Genomic DNA, 20,632 nt, shown 5'->3' with positions numbered 1-20,632 from the left:
AATTTTACAAATTCGCTAACAAGCCGAGCAAATTATTAGCCCGCAAGTTACGTTCTAGGGAAATGATCAACACGATTTTTTCAATAAAAGATGGTTCGGGGAGGATTTCTTCCCACCCAGATACTATATATAGAACATTCCACGAATATTACCAAAACTTATATACTCAGCCCAAACCATTACCTCCTCACCCGATCCAACAATTTCTACAAAACCTACATCTGCCTAAAATCACAGATGCAATAGCTAAACAACTTCACTCCGAAATATCTATAGAAGAAATCCAATCAGTTATTAAAGCTTTGAAAAAGGGAAAGGCCCCTGGTCCTGACGGACTCACGGCCATTTATTACCAAAAATTTGCTGAAATTCTTTTGCCCCATATCAAAAAATTTGGAGATGCCCTCCTTCATGGCTCTAAAATGCCCCCAGAGTTTCTGGTTTCCCATGTTACAATTCTACCCAAGCCAAAAAAAGACCACTTACTGACCAAGAACTTTAGGCCTATTTCTTTACTAAATGTGGATTTAAAAATATTCACTGCAATTATCACAAGTAGAATAAATCGCATATTGCCCTCTCTTATTCACAAGGACCAGGTGGGGTTTATCCCGTCTAGGCAGGCCCCGGACAATATCAGACGCAATATTAACCTTATCCACACGGCAAACTCCCGTAAGGAACAACTTTTAATATTAGCCTTAAACATTGAGAAGGCATTCGACTCACTCTCCTGGAACTATCTTTTTCATGTCCTATCTAAATTTGGTTTCACCCGGGAGTTTATAGAATGTATTAAATTACTCTATGACTTTCCCACAGCATATCTGAAGCTCCCGACGTTGAATCCTTCTCCCATATCTATTCAGCGTGGTACCAGACAGGGATGCCCACTCTCCCCGGCGTTATTTGCTCTGGCCATGGAGCCTTTGGCAGAAGCCATTAGAACAAATCAGAACATTACTGGATTAACTAACTTAGGCGAACAATACAAGGTTAGCTTATTTGCAGATGACCTTCTTTTGACTATTACCAATCCCCATACAACAATTCCCAATCTCCTCTCTCTGCTTAATATATTTGAAGACATTTCAGGGCTGAAAATTAATATAGATAAATCGGAAGCTCTCTTTATCAATACCAGCAAAACCACGCAAGATAATATCACCTCCCAATTTAAATTCACAAAGAGGGACAATTATTTAACCTACCTGGGAATAAATATTACAACAAACAAAGCTAATCTCTACAAATGGAACTACACACCACTCATCCAGAACCTCCACACTGACTTATCCACATGGGCTTCGCTGAATCTATCTTGGCTGGGTAGGATCCACACAATAAAAATGGTGACCCTTCCGCGGTTTTTGTACCTTTTTAGATCTCTCCCAATACCGATTTCAGCTAAAACGTTTTCAGGCCTTCATGCCACAATCTCTAAATTTATATGGCAGAATAAAAGGGCTAGAATCCCCCAAAAATTAATGTTCTTCCATAGAAGACATGGTGGAGTTTTGCTTCCAAATCTATCCCTATACTATAAAGCGGCACAAATAGCACAACTAACAAGTATCTGCGCACAAAATAACAAGCCAAGGTGGGTTCATCTAGAGTCACATCTTATTAAGCCACTCTCATTGCCAGGCCTAATGTGGTCTACGGGAAAAATCCCCAAACAACTATTTATAACAGCACCTTATACTGCTCACTCTTTCAATTTGTGGAGAAGGGCTAGATTCAAATATTCACTGCAATCAGACCCCTCCCCATTAACCTCTATATTAGGTAACCCGATGTTCACTCCTGGTCTGGATTCACGTTTGTTCACTTGGTGGATATTGAGAGGAATTACCACATTAAAACACTTGTGTGATCCCTTCGGTGTCCCGATGGACAGAGCAGAATTCGTGAGGAAGTTTGAACCCCCGATTAGAGAAACAATGCACATTAACCAGATTTTACACTTTGCAGGTGGCCTAACCCATGGTAAACGCCCCGTTCCTGTCTCCAGCTATGAACAAAAATGCCTTTCAGACCCAATGGGAAGAGGGACAATATCTTTGCTTTATTCTATTATAAACCCACCCCATGATACGAAGAAGTTGGGTTTCATGAGACGGTGGGAGGAGGAGTTGGGTGTCGAGCTGACGTTGGAAAATTGGAGGAGGTGCTGCGACACGCTAACTAAGGGCAGTCACCAGTCATCACTAGTGGAAACCTCGATCAAGGTCCTTCATAGGACTTATCTAGTGCCAACTAAACTTCATAGCATATTTCCCAATGTTTCAAATTTATGCTTTCGGGGATGTAGCCTACCTGGGGACATGAAACATATATGGTGGACTTGCCCAGTGGTGTCCAACTTATGGCAAAAGATAAACCTTCTAGTTGACCAACTGGTGGGGAAAAAAAACAATCTAGACGCCTCTGTCTTTCTGCTTGGCGCGAGACACCCGGCTCTTCCTAAAAACCTATTTAAGTTGGTTTCTTTTCTCTTTATGGCTACTAAAATTCACATTGCTTCGAAATGGAGGAATCCCACGTTGTCGTTACAAATGGTTAAGGAAAGGATGAATAACATTATGTTCTATGAACGCATCGAGGCCACTAGAAATGATATGTGGGATCAGTTCTTTAAGATATGGGGCCCTTGGATGGATATGCATCCTAATTTACACTTGAGTCAGACTCTCCATATATCCCCATAGTGACTCGATTCCGTGGGGATATTGTTTGTAATTAATTAAAAAGTAAATACAGTTCCCCCTCTCCTTCTTGTTCTTCCCTTGTGGTGTCTCTTATGACCCCAGTGGACAGGGTCTCAGAGGAACGTGTAAGTCTGCAAGATACAAAAATCCAGCTCATAGGGCTGTGGTAACTGGGTTGACCAAATAGCTACTCCTAACGCCAACACTAGAAGTAGCCGGGGATCATGCCTACGGTGATCGCTAGATGACTCGCGCCAGCCGGAGAATCTAACTACCCCTAGGAGAAGAAAACAAAGACCTCTCTTGCCTCCAGAGAAAGGGACCCCAAAGCAAGATACAAGCCCCCCACAAATAATAAAGGTGAGGTAAGAGGAAATGACAAACACAGAAATGAACCAGGTTCAGCAAAGAGAGGCCAGCTTACTAATAGCAGAATATAGCAAGATAACTTATCTGGTCAACAAAAACCCTATAAAAATTCACGCTGGAGATTCAAGAACCCCCGAACCGTCTAACGGTCCGGGGGGAGAACACCAGCCCCCTAGAGCTTCCAGCAAAGGTCAGGATACAGATAGGAACAAGCTGGACAAAAATACCAAACAAAACAAAAGCAAAAAGCAAAGAAGCAGACTTAGCTTGAAAAACAGGAACCAGGATCAGAGGACAAGAGCACAACAGATTAGCTCTGATTTCAACGATGCCAGGCATTGAACTGAAGGTCCAGGGAGCTTATATAGCAACGCCCCTGAACTAACGGCCCAGGTGAGGATATAGGAAAAGACAGACGCTCCAGAGTCAAATCACTAATGACCACTAGAGGGAGCAAAAAGCAAAATCACAACAGGTGTCTTTGTCTTGTCCACCCTTGTATCTATAAGGAATATGTGTTCTTTTATTTCATAGTAATAGACTCCCCTGCGAGGGAGTTCATTTACATTGCAATTTCGTTTTATGAATGTTGAAGTTGAAATTTCAATAAAACCTTTTTGAAACTAAAAATCAATCTATCAACGCTACATATCTATCCCAAAATGGAATCAATAAAATGTCCTCTTCCCCACCAAAAACCAACCCTCACATAGCTCCGTTGACCAAAAACGTAAATGTTACGGGTCTCAGAAAATGGCGACACAATTAGAGGATTTATTTTTTTATAAATTCAATTTTTTTTTCACCAGTAAAATATTTTTAAAAGTTCACAAATTTGGTAGGACAAAATGAAAACACAAGGATGGAAATTGGCCATGTCGGGAAGGCTTAGGCAAGACAAATTTACCAGATTCATACTTGACTATTTCTTATGACAGCTGATGTCAAGATATTGGTAAAAGTACAGGCCAACAGATAGAATGCAGTATGCCTTCAGATCCCATCAGATAACTTTGGAGGTAGGGCCATATTCTCTTGGACACTGCATAAACATTTGATAATACCGAATGACCCAACCTAGAGTTGTAAATAAATCATAATCAGCAGGTTTTCTCGGAGACTCAAAGGTTTTTATAAGAGTATGTAGAAGAACTGACAATGAACACACATTGTAAAACTGCGGTAGGACGTTTATTGCTTCTTGTACATAAATTGATGACATTTAGATGGATTCAGATGAACCCTTCAACAAAACATGATTAACAAAGTCATTACTACAGGACTGTATGAGAAAGGGACTTATTCTCAAATAAAAGCTAGAGCCAAAAATGGGGAACCTGGGCTCTGTGGCTGGATATTTTGGACCTGGCTTCCAGTATGCAAGAATGAGACAGGGTCTTTGTCCCTGGAGCTTCTCTACTCGGTATAATAAGACTCTCTGATCTTGTTCATATAAAGAGCGTTTGAGTAAAATATAAACTGCCTAAATATGAGGACCTTTTCTGATCGATATGTCATTGTACAGAGAACTATGGAGATAGCACTATTCTTCTGTAAACAATATGTGATGTAGCCCTAATATTTCTGTACATGTATATCTGTATAGATAATCTTAACCCATCATTCCAAATTGGGACAAAGCACATGGATGGGGGCTTTTTTTTCTTTGGGGGGGTGGGGTGGGGTTCTATTTGAAAAAAATTGTAATAAAATCTGATTGAAAAAAAAAGTTCTTCTTGCCACCATTTTGTATGTGCTCTCATATAGCACAAATTGGATACAAAATAAAGTATTTGAATATATGCAAAATTTGTACAAGGACCTTGTTTGGAGAGGTAAAGAGTCGAGGCTAAAGGTGCTTCATCTCTAAAAGTCTTCGAAATAGGGAGGATTGGCAAATTATTTATTTCACAACTAGGAGCTTGGAAACTTAAGAATCAGCAGGTTTGGATGAAATGGGTGACTCCTATAGTTTTATGACTTGTCACTTATGAACTTGAATTTTGGGAACAGAAAGACTTGGGATAAATCCCATTTCTGAAAACCCAACACTGAAACTTTCATATGATTTGATAGAATCTAGACCTTTCAGAACATACTTTTCTTGACAGAATATGAATTTTAGAATAATGAATTTAAATAAAATAGTTGTTGGAGGATGGAAGTATAAGGCTGATGGAAAAGTTGGAGTTCATATTCAGCCTAGAGGAAAGATTTATCTATATATATAATTGTCTAAGGGTTTTTCTGTCTGTCCTGGAAATGCCGCGTCTCTGATTGGTCGAGGCCGCCAGGCCTCGACCAATCAGCGACGGGCACAGTATCGATGTACATGTCATAATGGTTGCCATGGCGACGATGTCATAAAGGTTGCCTCGACCAATCAGCGACGGGCACAGTCTGCCGCGAATTCTGGAATCATCATTGTCCATATACTACGGGGACATGCATATTCTAGAATACCCGATGCGTTAGAATCGGGCCACAATTAGTAATGGCATAATGAGGGAACAGGATGGGTCAACGTCTACTTGAGAAAATAGTATGTGGAAGAAATAAGCATTGCCAATAAATGACGAACAATAATCTAGATTACTTGGCAGGTACCTTTGCTGCCTAAAAATGCAGGATATAGAATTTTGCTATTGTTCTTTATTTCTTTATACATAGAATGCATTTGACACCAGATTTTTGGTTAAAAATGAGTAAGAAAAAGGACCCTTAGTGCCCTAAATATAAGACTAAATTGAGGCACGGCTATCATATGTTGTGCTTTAAACTGCATATCATTATTTTAATAGTTTATTATTATTGCAATATAAAAAAGTGAAAAGTTAGTTCAGACATAGTAATGAATGGTAAATGGCCATGATTGTTTTTTTTGGGGAGGAGGGGTGAAAAGGCAGGGTTGGGTTGCATGTCTTTTGTATTTATATACATATAAATATGTAATAATATGAATATTTAATGGAATATTGCATTTTTTTATTTTTGAATAGCAGATGTCTATTAGTAACTGCATATATTTTAAATTCAAACGTAAGTTGTAAATTGCTTTCTTTTTCTCATCTACTTATGTCTATAGTTAGATGTTATATGTTTTCTTGTACGATTTGCCAGTAACATATGGTTTCTCTTTGTATGAGGCTTTTTTGATGGTCAACAAAATATTGTGTTCAAGTAAAACATTTCTCACTTTCTAGGGATAATAATGGATTCTACTCTGTGTGAGATTTTTCATGTTCACGAAGACGCCATTTGTGACTAAAAGATTTACTACATTCTGTACATGAATACAACTTCTCCCCTGTGTGAGATCTATGATGTGAAGCAAGATGATATTTATTTGCAAAACATTTCCCACATTCTGAACAGGAAAACGGCTTCTCCCCTGTGTGAGTTTTATTATGTTTATCAAGTTGTGATTTCTTTGCAAAACATTTCTCACATTCTGAACATGAATAAGGCTTCTCCCCTATGTGAATTTTTTGGTGTTTTAAACGACTCGATCTATCAGCAAAACATTTATCACACTCAGAACATGAAAATGGCTTCTCCCCTGTGTGAGTTCTCTGATGTGAAACAAGATGTGGTTTATCTATAAAACTTTTTTCACATTCTGAACAAGAAAAAGGTTTGACCCCTGTGTGAGTTCTCTGATGTGTAACAAGATGTGTTTTATCTGCAAAACATTTCCCACACTCTGAACATGAATAAGGCATGTCCCCTGTGTGAAGTTTCTGGTGTTTACAAAGATTTGAAAACATTGTAAACATTTGATCACATTCTGGACATGAATATGGCTTCTCACTTGTGTGAGTTCTATGATGTGAAGCAAGATTATATTTATTTGCAAAACATTTCCCACATTCTGAACAAGAAAAAGGCTTCTCTCCTGTGTGAGTTTGATGATGCTTATCAAGTTGTGATTTCTTTTCAAAACATTTATCACATTCTGAGCATGAATAAGGCTTCTCCCCTATGTGAATCTGTTGATGTTTTAAATGACTTGATCTATCAGCAAAAAATGTATCACACTCTGAACTTGAAAATGGCTTCGCCCTTGTGTGAGTTCTCTTATGTAAAACAAGATGTGGTTTATCTATAAAACTTTTCTCACGTTTTGAAGAAGAAAAAGGTTTCACCCCTGTGTGAGTTCTCTGATGTGCAACAAGATGTGTTTTATCTGCAAAACATTTCCCACATTCTGAACATGAATAAGGCACCTCCCCTGTGTGAAGTTTCTGGTGTTTACGAAGATTTGAAAACATTGTAAACCTTTTCTCATATTCTGGACATGAATATGGCTTCTCACCTGTGTGAATTCTCTGGTGTTTAACAAGACTTGATTTAATAACAAAACATTTTTCACACTCTGAACATGAATGCAACTTCTCCCCTCTGTGAATTTTCTGGTGTATTTTAAGATGTGATTTCTGATTAAAACATTTACTACATTCTGAACATGAAAAAGGGTTCTTCCCTGTATGAATTCTCTGGTGTCTAGCAAGAGTTGATTTACCAAAAAAACATTTATCACACTCTGAACATGAAAATGGTTTCTCCCCTATGTGAGATCTCTGATGTTTATCAAGATTTAATTTATTTTTAAAACAATTTCCACATTCTGGACATGAAAAAGGCTTCTCCCTTGTATGAACTATTTCATGTGTTTTAAGATGCGATCTCTGGATAAAATATTTTCCACATTCTGAACATGAATGTGGCTTCTGCCCTGTGTGAGTTCTCAGGTGTGTAACAAGATTTGATTTGTGGTTAAAACAGTTTCCACATTCTGAACATGAATATGGCTTCTCTCCTGTGTGAGTTCTCTTATGTCTATCAAGACCTGATTTATTGCTAAAGTATTTCCCACACTCTGAACAGGAATATGGCTTATTTCCTTTTTTAGCTTTCCTTTTGGGATGTTTATTTTTCTTAATAGTATGTGGTGAATCAGAAGATAGGACCCGTTTAACAGGATCAGATGATGGCTCTTTACTGTGAAGGGATGATGATATATCTGGCATTGTGGCATACTCTTTAACTATATCCTGTGTGATATCAATGGGAATTGATTTCAAAATTGAAAATGACTGATGTCCCTCTGATCTCCTGGTACAGTCATCTGCCAAAAGAAAAAGCAATTATTATTTAATATTCTACAAATACATATCTTTTCCAAAATACAGTGCTGCAGAAATGTTGATTATGGCCCCATAAGGTGCTCAATCAGCACAGCATAGCCAGCCACTAATTATAAAACTTAACATTTAATATGTATACCTAAAATAACACTTGTTTAAAAACATATATAAATTTAGTGCTCATGGTTAACAGTGCACATAGAAAAAATGGCATGATCTCACCCAGTTGTCGCCTCTCGATCTGCTGAGGATTGTTGTGATCTCACAATCTGTAAGATTTTTTTCTCTGGGGAGTTAAGAGAAACATGGGGGGAGGGGGGGGGGAGGATTCCACTAGGGTCTACTTTCCCTGTAGTGCCCAGTGCAGAATACTCCCGCCCTTACAAGGGCAGTACCCAAGTTTGAGCCTGTTTTCGTGATGCCCTTGACACATATATAGCCACCCTGGAAAGTGTATCTCCCTTCTTCCCAACGCGTTTCCTGTTCAGGGGGTTCATCAGGGGAAGTTGTCCAGGTTCAAGTTGAAGGGGTTATTCTGCAGTGGCAGACATAACCTCAGTCAGTGTTACGTTCCTCAATGTGAGGGTAAATCAGTCTCCCCATAAGGTGCTCCATAAAGATATTTGCGCCATATAGTGCTGCAGAAACGTTGATTATGGCCCCATAAAATGCTCCATAGGGACATTTGCCCCATATATTGCTGCACAAATGTTATGGCCCCATAGATGCTCCATACAGACACTTGCCCCGTTATAGTGCTGCACAAACGTTATGGCCCCCATATAGTGCTGCACAAACATTATGGCCCCCATATAGTGCTGCACAAACATTATGGCCCCCATATAGTGCTGCACAAACATTATGGCCCCATATAGTGCTGCACAAACATTATGGCCCCTATATAGCGCTGCACAAACATTATGGCCCCATATAGTGCTGCACAAACATTATGGCCCCCATCTAGTGCTGCACAAATGTTATGGCCCCATAAGCGGCCCCATACAGATATTTGCCCCATTTGCTGTTACTGAGATAAAAAAAAAAAAATCACATACTCACCTCTCCGTCGCTCAGGCCCCCAGAACTTTCAATATTCACCCCCGGCACTTTCAATATTCACCTGACTTCATTCCAGCCGCCGCTCCATCTTCCGCCTCCTCTGCACTGACGTTTAGGCAGATGGCGCGCACTAACTACGTCATCGGGCCCTCTGACCTCAGCGTCACTGCAGAAGATGGACCGGCGGCTGGAACGAGGAGCAGGTGAATATCGCGCAGCGCAGCGCTCCCCTCCCCGTTATACTCACCTGCTCCTGGCACGGTGCAGTCCCTGCTTCCCCGCGAGGCTGCTTCTTCCTGTACTGAGCGGTCACCGTTACCGGCCGCTCATTACAGTAATGAATATGCGGCTCCACCCCTATGGGAGGTGGAGCCGCATATTCATTACTGTAATGAGTGGTATCATGTGACCGCTCAGTACAGGAAGAAGCCGGGGCGCCGGGCGGCTAGGGACCTGCAGGGACCGCGCCAGGAGTAGGTGAGTATAATTAGACAGCCCCCGCTCCCTGGCCCTGCCAACCCCCTCCTTGGACCGCCGAATCATCAGGCGGCCCGCTGGCGCCCCCCTGTCCGCTGCGCCCAGGGCACATGCCCCGGCTGCCCTCCCCTGGATACGCCACTGGTCCTGCCCATCCTGTTCATCCCAACAACGCTATTCAATGGAGGATGCATATGCTTTCCTTGCCTCCGACGTTGATAGTGAGGGAGAGGATCCCACATTTCTTTTTTTCTCAGATTCGTCGTCCTCTTCTTCCTCCTCAGGTCCTGCTGAATGCCATGCAGGCATTTCAGGACAGCGGAGTAAGCAGTGCCCACCATTCCAGAAGATGAACCAGCATACCCAATTACGGACCCCATATGGACTTCGCCCTCTGAAAATTATGAGCCACTGATTCCCGGCCATTGACACCACCGGCCTCACAGAACTAGACATTTTCAAAATCTTTTTCTCTGAGGATTTTGTTAACCTCACGGTGGGAGAAACTAATTTATATGCTCCTCAAATTTTGGCACAAAGTCCCAGTTCATCATTTTCTAATTGGTTTCCTGTAGACGCAGTTAAAATGATGCAGTTTTGGGGCCTGGTCCTTCACATGGGGATTCTGATGAAGCCAGAACTTCATCAACATTGGAGTGTTGATGTTTTATGCAACACTCCAGTGTTCCGAATGGTCATAGTCTGGACGCGTTTTGAGGACATTCACAAATTCCTGCATTACACCAATAATGCACAATGTCCCCACTGAGATGACCCCAACTTTGACCATCTGTTCAAAGTTCAGCCGGTCATCGAACACTTCAACAAAAAGTTTGCTGAAGTGTACATGCCCAAAAGGGACATCTGTGTGGATAAGCCCTTAGTTCATTTTAAGGGAAGGCTCAGATTCCGTCAGTACCTGCCCAGCAAGTTGGCCAGGAACAGAAATAAACTCTATAAGCTGTGTGAGAGTACGTCAGGGTACACCCACGGGTTTAGAGTTTATGAAGGGAAGGATACCAGGACTGAACCCTCTGAATGTCCCCCTGTCCTGGGAGTGAGTGGGAAAATTGTGTGGGATTTGGTGCACCCACTGCTGGATAAATGTTATCACCTCTAAACGGATAACTTTTATTCCAGCATCCCACTCCTCAAATCCCTCTCTGCGCGATTTACCGCAACCTGTGGTACTGACCGCAAAAATCAGAGAGGCCTCCCGAAAACGCTACTTGGGCAGAAGCTCAGAAGGGATGACAGCAGAGGACAATGTAGCAACCACCTACTGGTGGTCAAGTACAAGAGGGGTGTAGTTTCCAAAATGGGGTCACTTGTGGGGGGTTTCCACTGTCTAGGCACATCAGGGACTTTCCAAACACGACATGGCGTCCGATCTCAATTCCAGCCAATTTTGGTTTGGAAAAGTCAAACGGCGCTCCTTCCCTTCCGAGCTCTGCCGTGCACCCAAACAGTGGTTTTCCTGCACATATGGGGTATCAGCGTTCTCAGGAGAAATTGCACAATTTTACCTGTCCATTTTCTCCTTTTAAACTTGTGAAAATAAAAAAAATTGCTGCTAAAAGATAATTTTTGTGACTTAAAAGTTAAATGTAAATTTTTTCCTTGAACGTTGCTTCTGCTCCTGTGAAACACCTGAAGGGTTAATAATCTTTTTGAATGTGGTTTTGATCAGCTTGAGGGGTGCAGTTTTTATAATGGTGTCACTTTTGTTTATTTTCTGCCATGTAAAACCCTCAAAGTGACTTCAAATGTGAGGTGGTCCCTAAAAAAAGGTCTTCTAAATGTTGTTGTAAAAATGAGAAAGCGCTGGTCAACTTTTAACCCTTAGAACATCCTAACAAAAAAAAAATTTGTTTCCAAAATTGTGCTGATGTAAAGTAGACATGTGGGAAATGTTATTTATTAAAGAAGTTGTCCACTACTATAACTTTTTTTTTTTTCATAAATCTTGCTATTATGTGCCACTGAAAACATCCACTGTGTTTATTTTAGCAATATTACCTTTTATCACGCTGTAGCAGCACATCTTTAGTGCTGGATCCAGCTCTCATGGGGTTAATCGACAACTTCCTTTCTCCTGAGTTATTGTGCTCTAATACTACAAGTTCCATTGTGCATTGCACTCGCCTGTAACTCTGCACCTGGCACACCCACTCCAAAACACACCCCAACCCCTCCCTCTATCTTCAAAAAGATTTGTGATGTCATTTCTGTCCAACCTCCTCTTTTACATTTGTCCAACCTACACTCCATTACACACAGATGGATAGATAGATAGATAGATAGATAGATAGATAGATATGGGATAGATAGATACATACAGATATATCTATGTCTATTTCCATATATATGTCCATATCCATGTTTCTAAACCCCTTCACCCCTGGAGCTTTTTTGTTTTCGTTTATCGCTCCCCTTCTTTCCAGAGCCACAATTTTTCCGTCAATATGGCCATGTGAGGGCTTATTTTTTGCGGGACAAGTTCTACTTTTGAAAGACACCATTGGTTTTAGCATGTCGTGTAACAGAAAATGTGAAAAAAATTCAAAGTGCAATGAAATTGCAAAAAAAGTGCAATCCCACACTTGTTTTTTGCTTGGCTTTTTTGCTAGGTTCACTAAATGCTAGGCTGTGTGCACACGTTGCGGATTTGATTGCAGATCCGCAGCGTTTTTTGCTGCACAGAATTGCATCAAATCCGCAGTGTAGTGCACAACCAATGTAAGTCTATGGGAGCCGCAGACTTGTGCACATGCTGCGGAAAAAGCCGCACCGAAACGCAGCTTTTTTTTCTTGCAATATGTCACTTATTTTGTGCGGAACTGCAGTGTTTCTGCACCCTTAGACTTTCATTGAGTCGGGCACATCCGCAGCAAAACCGCAGATGTAAAAAAGATCTGCAGTTTTGCTGCGGATGTGGGTCCGAGAAATGCTGCAGTTCGGGAGGAGGGAAGTGTGTAGGCGGAATGTGGGCAGTGACTGTGTGCGTGTATGTGTGTGCTGGGTCTGCGGGCTGTTCGTGTGTGTGCGGGACTGTTCGTGTGTGTGCGGGGCTGTTCGGGTGTGTGTGGGACTGTTCGTGTGTGTGCGGGGCTTTTTGGGTGGGTGCATGGCTGTTCGGGTGTGTGTGGGACTGTTCGGGTGTGTGCGGGGCTGTGCGGGGGGGTCTTTTGGGGTGTGTGTGCAGGCATCATCCGATGGGACTACAAGTACGCAGCATCCAATCTGCAGCTAATTCGGATGTAATCTGGACAGTGGACACACACCCTACGCTATCCATACATCTATCAATAGATATATCTATAGATATATGAATAGATAGATAGATGAAATGGATAGACAGATCTACATATAGATAGATCTATAGATGCATACATCATCTATCTGTCTATATGTGTGTGTAATGGCATGTGGGTTGGACAAATGTAAAAGAGGAGGTTGGACAATAATGACATCACAAATCTTTTTTTTTTGTTCAATAATACATCTTTATTTAGCTTTCAAAAACACACTAAAACGCATAAAAACCGCGCAAAAACAGCACCAAAAGCGAATTAAAAATGCATCAAAACCGCGCAAAAAACTGCATAAAAAACGCATCAAAACTGCACCAAAAACTGCATCAAAACTGCACCAAAAACTGCATAAAAACCGCGCAAAAACTGCACCAAAAACGCATCAAAACTGCATCAAAACCGCACCAAGAACTGCATCAAAACATATGTTTTTTGCTGGATCCGTCACTGTGCGTTTTTTCGCCGGACAGAAAAAACGTTCCTCTGTATGTGTTTTCTGTCCGGCGGAAACAACTTTTTTGACGGATCTGGCAAAAAACAGATGAATCGTGTGGCCATCAGGCGCAATCATCCGGTGCTGATACAACTCTATGAGAAAAAAACGGATCCGGCGGAAAAAAATGGATCAATTTTTTTCAAAACTCACCAGATTGTGCCTGACGGCAAAAACCTGATGTGTGAAAGCAGCCAGATATATGTATCTATAAATATGTCTATAGATAGATATATCCATAGATATATAATAGAAAGGCCGATGTTTCTAAGGCTACTTTCACACTTGCGTTTTTAGCAATCCGTCGCAATCCGTCTTTTTGGGAAAAAAACGGATCCTGCATACCATACCCATAGACTTGTATTAGCGACGGATCGCGACGGATGGCCACACTTCGCATCCGTCGTGCAACGCATCCATCGAGTTTTGGCGGACCGATGGCACGAAAAAACGTTCAAGTGAACTTTTTTTGTCCGTCGTGTCTGCCATTTTCTACCGCGCACGCGTGGCCAAAACTCCGCCCCCTCCTCCCCGGACTTCAGAATGGGCAGCGGATGCGTTGCAAAACTGCATCCGCTGCCCACGTCGTGCACAAATTTCAGAACGTGCGTCAGTACGTAGGCCCGACGCGTAGCGACGGATCCGTACAAAGGCAAAGAGGCCTTAATTAGCGTTTAATTAAAAAAAACGGAAAAAAACGGCGTGGGCTCCAGATCAACTTTCTTCACCAGTGGGGGAAAGCCGACGGCCGGGGGCCAATATTTGTAGCCTGCTATGAATATCAGCCCGCAGCTGTCTGCGTAGCCTTTACTGGCTATTAAAATAGGGGGACCCCCCAAAAAAAATGATGTGGGGTCCCCCTATATTTTATAGCCAGAAAGGCTACGCAGACAGCTGCGGGCTGATATTCATAGCCTAGAAAGGGGCCATGGATATTGGTCCCCCCGGCTACAAATACCAGTCCGCAGCTACCCCAGAAATGGCGCATCTGTAAGATGCACTTAGCCCCTCTCTTCCCACTCCCGTGTAGCGGTGGGATATGGGGTAATAAGGGGTTAATGTCACCTTGCTATTGTAAGGTGACATTAAGCCGGGTTAATAACGGAGAGGCGTCAATAAGACGCCTATCCATTATTAATCCAATACTAGTAAAGGGTTAATAAAACACACACACATTAGGAAAAAAGTATTTGAATATTCTTCATTTAACCATACTTACCATACTTCAGCACCTGCAAAAAATGTAAAATAATAAACCGTATACTACCTGTCCGCCGTAGTCCAATTAATAACGAGTGTCCCACGACGATCTCCCCTATAGAACAGTGACATCGGGTGATGTCACTGCTCTATAGGACCTTCAGTGACACACTGACAGGAGACAATGGCTCCTGCAGTGCATCACTGAGAGGTTACCTTAGGACAAATTCTCACTTTATGGCAATTGCTGCCTGGGAAAATTTTTCACACAGCAATGGCATAAAGTGAGACTAGGGACTATTTTCTCACAGGGGCGTAGGAATACATTGTGAGGAATACATTATGGAAGGATACATTCCATCATTGTATTTCTGGAGCCCCTGGTGATTGGTCGCATCAGCTGATGCTCCTGCTCTCCACAGGAGATCGTCGTGGGACACTCGTTTTAATTGGATTTCTGCGGATCAGGGAGTATTATTATTATTATTATTAGTGTTTGTTTATTATTTTAATATTTTTTACAGATGACACTGGCTTCGGGGATCAAGGTGACAAGTGATGGTGAGTATGTAATCTATGTTATATGTACTGTATGTCTATATGTATGTTGAATGTATGTACGTACTGTATGTGGCATGTTGCATGTCGCAGCATGTCGCATGGTGCATGTTGTCGCATGTCATTGCATGTTGCATGCTGCATGTCATCGCATGTCGTCACATGTTGCATGTCGTCGCATGTCATTGCAAGTAGCATGTCATCGCATGTCGCATGCTGCATGTTGAATGCCATCGCATGTCACATGTCGCCACATGGTGCATGTTGCATGGCGTCGCATGGTGCATGTCGTCGCATGGTGCATGTTGTCACATGTCGCATGTCATCGCATGGTGCATGTCACATGTTGTCGCATGTTGCATTTCGTATGTTGCATGTCGCCGCATGTTGCATGTTGTCACATGGTGCATGGTGCATGTCACATGTTGTATGTCGTCGCATGGTGCATGTCGTCGCATGTTGTCACAAACGCATGTCATCGCATGTTGCATGTCACCGCATGTTGCATGCTGCATGTCATCGCTTGTTGAATGTCATCGCATGTCGCATGTCACATGTTGTCGCATGTTGCATGTCGTATGTTGCATGTCGCCGCATGGTGCATGTCGTCACATGTCATTGCATGGTGCATGTCACATGTTGCATGTCGTATGTTGCATGTCGCCGCATGTCATCGCATGTTGTCACGTCATCGCATGGTGCATGTCACATGTCGTCACATGTTGCATGTCGTATGTTGCATGTCGCATGGTGCATGTCGTCGCATATCTCATGGTGCATGTCGCATGGTGCATGTCCCATGTTGTCGCATATCGCATGGTGCATGTCGCATGTTGTCACATGTCGCATGTCATTGCATGTCGTATGTTGCATGTTGTTACATGTCACATGGTGTGTGTTGTATGTCTGTATGTACTGTATATTTGTTTTTGTTTTTTTTTTTACATTCAACACATTAGCCGGATGATGGGACTACTACTGTCCCATCATTGGCTAATGTGTCACCTACTGTCACTGTAGCAGGCAGAGCCCGATGGGACTTGTAGTCCCATCGGATGAAGCCTGTACACAGAGACACCCCCGCCGCCACCACCACCACCGCACAGCCCCGCAGCAGACCCCAGCATGGCCAGCAGACCCACCACAGACCCCAGCACCGCCCGCACATCCCGGCGCCGGCATGAAGACCCCCGGCGCCAGCACGCAGACCCCCGCACATACCGGCACACATACCCCCGGCGCCCGCACATCCCTGCCTAGCCCCGCCCGCCCCCAGCACAGCCCTGCAGCCCCCAGCGCCGCCCACAGCCCAGTCACTCTTGATGTCGGTGGAAATAAGTGGTGGCTGCAGCCTGGGGGTCATGTGACCCGGACTCAGCTGCCAGCATAGCGCCGCTCACAGGCGAAAACAGCAACGGAAGGTATTTACACAATTCATCAGGGGCCCCGGGGGGATACATTGGGGGGTTAATTGAAAGTAGTGGACAACCCCTTTAACTACTTTGTGTGACACATTTCTCTGTTTTAAAAATTCAAAGTTTGGAAATTGCTAAATTCTCCAAATTTTCGCAAAATTTCTGTTTACACAAATAAACACAAGTTATATCGAAGAAATTTTACCACTACCATGAAGTACAATATGTCACGATAAAAGATTCTCAAATTCCCCAATATCCACTGAAGTGTTCCAGAGTTATTACCTTATATAGAGACAGTGGTCAGAATTGTTAAAATTGGCCCATCATTAACGTGCAAACCACCCTCGGGGGTAAAGGAGTTAAACTGTTTCATGACAACCTTCACAGTAAAGGAAGACCAAGAATTACCTCTGCTACAGAGGATAAGCTCATCACACAATTTTCCCACTCACTCCTAGGACAGGGGGACATTCAAGGGTTTCAATCCTGGTGTCCTTCCCTTCGTAAACTCTAAACCTGTGGGTGTACCCTGACGTACTCTCACACAGCTTACAGAGTTTAAAGGAAGACCAAGAATTACCTCTGCTACAGAGGATAAGTTCATCACAGTATGCAGTCTCAAAAATGCTAATTATCAGCACCTCAGATAACAGTTCTCATAAATGATCCTCAGACATGAAGTAACAGACACGTGACATAGCCTACATAATCACTGGACCTCAACCCAATTGAGATGGTTTGGGATGAGTTCAAATTCAGAATGAAGGCAAAGCAGTCAACTAGTGCTCAGCACCTCAGTGAACTCCTTCAAGATAGTAGAAAAAAATCATTCCAGGCAACTAATTAGGCTGCAAGTCAGAATGCCAAGGAGGGGTGTAAGGCTGTCACCAGAGTAGATTTGAGGTAATTTGAGGAATCTAAGATTTAACACATTTTGATTTGTTTCACATGTGTTTCTTTACTCCTTGTTTCCATATAGGTTCACTTGCGGTCACAGTGCAATAAGGTTTAAATTTAATTCAACAAATGAAGCTTGTTGCTAAAATTTTAGATCATCTAACATCCTAAAAAAAATTAAAGTGTATTTGAAAAATCACACCAACCTAAAGCAAAAGTATTGTAAATGTTATTTATGAACTATTTTCTGGTATGACTCTGTGTTTAAAGGGCATGCAAAACATGAAAATTACTATTAAAATGTTTTTGCAAATTTTAATAAATAAACGTAAAACATACTGATCAAACTTTTCCTACCAATGCGTCATGGAAAAAAAAAATCTCAGTATAACTAGAATCAGAAGAAACATTGCAAACTTATGACCACATAAAGTGACATGTTAGATATGAAAATTAATGCCTAGTTGGGAACAACTACATTAGCTGTAGAAAGCGGTTCAATCTGAGCATCTTGGGCACTAACTACTATAGAAAAAAAATGACAATAATAAACTGATCACAATTAACCCTGACAGTCTTTCTCATCAATGATTTAGCAACTAGTGTTAAAACACCTCTGGAGTAATTAAGAGTTCGTGGCTTGGTAGCTCTTGGTAATCCAAAATATCTCAAAGGCCAATATTTTCTTTCAACTACGGTTCTTAAAGAAATACCGGATTACTTACCGGTAATGCTCTTTTATAGAGCCCACAACAGCACCCACTATAGAGAGGGGATCCGCCCCTAGGAACAGGAAACCTACAGAGATAAAAGGGGCGGCCCCCCCTCGCTCCTCAGTTGTATTACAGAGAATAGGATGAACCGCGGCCAGGTTTGAGTTAATAGGCTCAGGTATATACATATATTTACAACCTTATACTATATTATCTACATCTCACCACAACTGCACCACGTGCAACTATATAAAGAAAAAGGGAGGGATGTGAATGGGTGCTTTCGTGGGCTCTATAAAAGAGCATTACCGGTAAGTAATAAGGTATTTTCTATTCGCCACGACAGCACCCACTAGAGAGATTTACAGAGACTAGAGATTGGCTGGGTTTACTGAGTCAAGGTCCGATATCCCAAAGGTTAGATCAGAAGCAGAAGATAGGTCTAATCTATAGTGCTTATAGAAGGTATTAGGCGAAGACCAAGTTGCAGCCTTACATATAAGGTCTATTGGCACATTCGCCTTCTCTGCCCAGGAAGTCGATAAGGCTCTTGTAGAGTGTGCACCCACATGCAGTGGAGGATCTCTTCCTCTAGCCTTATACGACAAGATTATGGCATCTCTGATCCAGCGTGATAACGTGTTCTTTGTGACCCTGGATCCTTTGTTTTTACCCTGGAAAGACACAAAGAGAGCCCTACTCTTTCTCCAGTCCCTAGTCCTTTCTAAATAGGCCAGAACAGTCCTTTTAACATCTAGGGTATGAAGTCACTTCTTCTGGAGTCGAGTGGTCTTCATAAAAAGTAGGTAAATCATATATCAGAATTCCGATGTGCATTATCAGTGGTGGGTTTAATAGACATATATTAATTGTAATGCATATGAATACATAAATAGATGCACATCACCACTTATGCATTAGTGCATGGACAACTGCAAAACAACATTGGAATAGGAAGAAAGAGCACCGAGCAGTCATAAATCCAAACAATAAAAACACTTTATTGATACAAACGTATATTAAAACACCAGAACAAAAGTGCATAGTAGGGCCAAAGGATGACAACGAGCGTCACCGACAACATGCTAAGCCCAAGGTACGGAGTGACCCTAGCCAGATATTACATACATACAGGAGAGCTCTAAGGTGCCAAATTGCAAGGAACAATGCCAAAAGTAATATAAATATTATTAGAGCGTACACATCACCTGATGACGATGGTGGATATCGCAGTGACACCCGTCCACCCCGACGCGCGTTTCGGTTTGTTACCTTCCTCAGGGGACGCATGAGAACACAGGGGCCATAGGAGAATATATAGGAGTCCGTGAATGATGAAGCGCTGTACCGTAATGCCATACTTCCGCCCGGTCTCACCGCGCCGGGCAATTGACGACCGGAAACACGTGGGGCCCCACGTGATCCGGAAGTCCATGCACGGACCGCGAGAACACAGGCAGAGAGCAGGCAGAACGGAGCATGCGCACATCAGCCGGAGTGTGGCGCCGCCATCTCTATTAGGGGCAAGAAGCGAACATGCCATAACTAGGTAGGAGGAGTAACTGGAGCGTCTATATAAACAGGGTGATATAGAGATTCCACAATATATAGAAGGACTGGCTCAAGTTTGGCCGACACAGGTAAAGAAAAAAAACATACCTAATTGTGAAAGACATATAACTATACATGTGTTCATATATACGGACATAAAAATGCCCCACAAACCGCAACATACAATTGTCCATAGCACAGGTATATAAAATATAAAACACTCAATAAGCCTCAAGTATAGCAGTGCAAAAAATCAATAGATAGGACTGTTAAAATTAATCAACAATATATGAAAATATACCAAATATAATATACAGTCCTATACAAATTGTATACAATATACAGTGGGGCAAAAAAGTATTTAGTCAGTCAGCAATAGTGCAAGTTCCACCACTTAAAAAGATGAGAGGCGTCTGTAATTTACATCATAGGTAGACCTCAACTATGGGAGACAAACTGAGAAAAAAAATTCCAGAAAATCACATTGTCTGTTTTTTTATCATTTTACTTGCATATTATGGTGGAAAATAAGTATTTGGTCAGAAACAAAATTTCATCTCAATACTTTGTAAAATATCCTTTGTTGGCAATGACAGAGGTCAAACGTTTTCTGTAAGTCTTCACAAGGTTGCCACACACTGTTGTTGGTATGTTGGCCCATTCCTCCATGCAGATCTCCTCTAGAGCAGTGATGTTTTTGGCTTTTCGCTTGGCAACACGGACTT

The 20,632-nt window shown here is 42.1% G+C and overlaps 1 protein-coding gene across 1 annotated transcript in view; it reads right to left on the bottom strand.

Annotated features, from left to right (window-relative positions):
- Window positions 1-4,756: 4,756 nt before the first annotated feature.
- LOC143767450 (uncharacterized) overlaps window positions 4,757-20,632 on the bottom strand; it is a 52,143-nt gene continuing 36,267 nt past the window's right edge. The window contains exon 11 of the mRNA XM_077255790.1: window positions 4,757-8,208. Coding sequence (XP_077111905.1) covers window positions 6,299-8,208 — 1,910 coding nt within the window. The 3' untranslated portion in view covers window positions 4,757-6,298. The remainder of the gene's footprint in view (window positions 8,209-20,632) is intronic.

Source organism: Ranitomeya variabilis, chromosome 4 (genome assembly GCF_051348905.1).
Source record: "Ranitomeya variabilis isolate aRanVar5 chromosome 4, aRanVar5.hap1, whole genome shotgun sequence".
NCBI lineage: Eukaryota > Metazoa > Chordata > Amphibia > Anura > Dendrobatidae > Ranitomeya > Ranitomeya variabilis.
The sequence above is the reverse complement of the archived record's forward strand: the minus strand, read 5'-3'. Positions and strand labels throughout refer to the sequence as shown.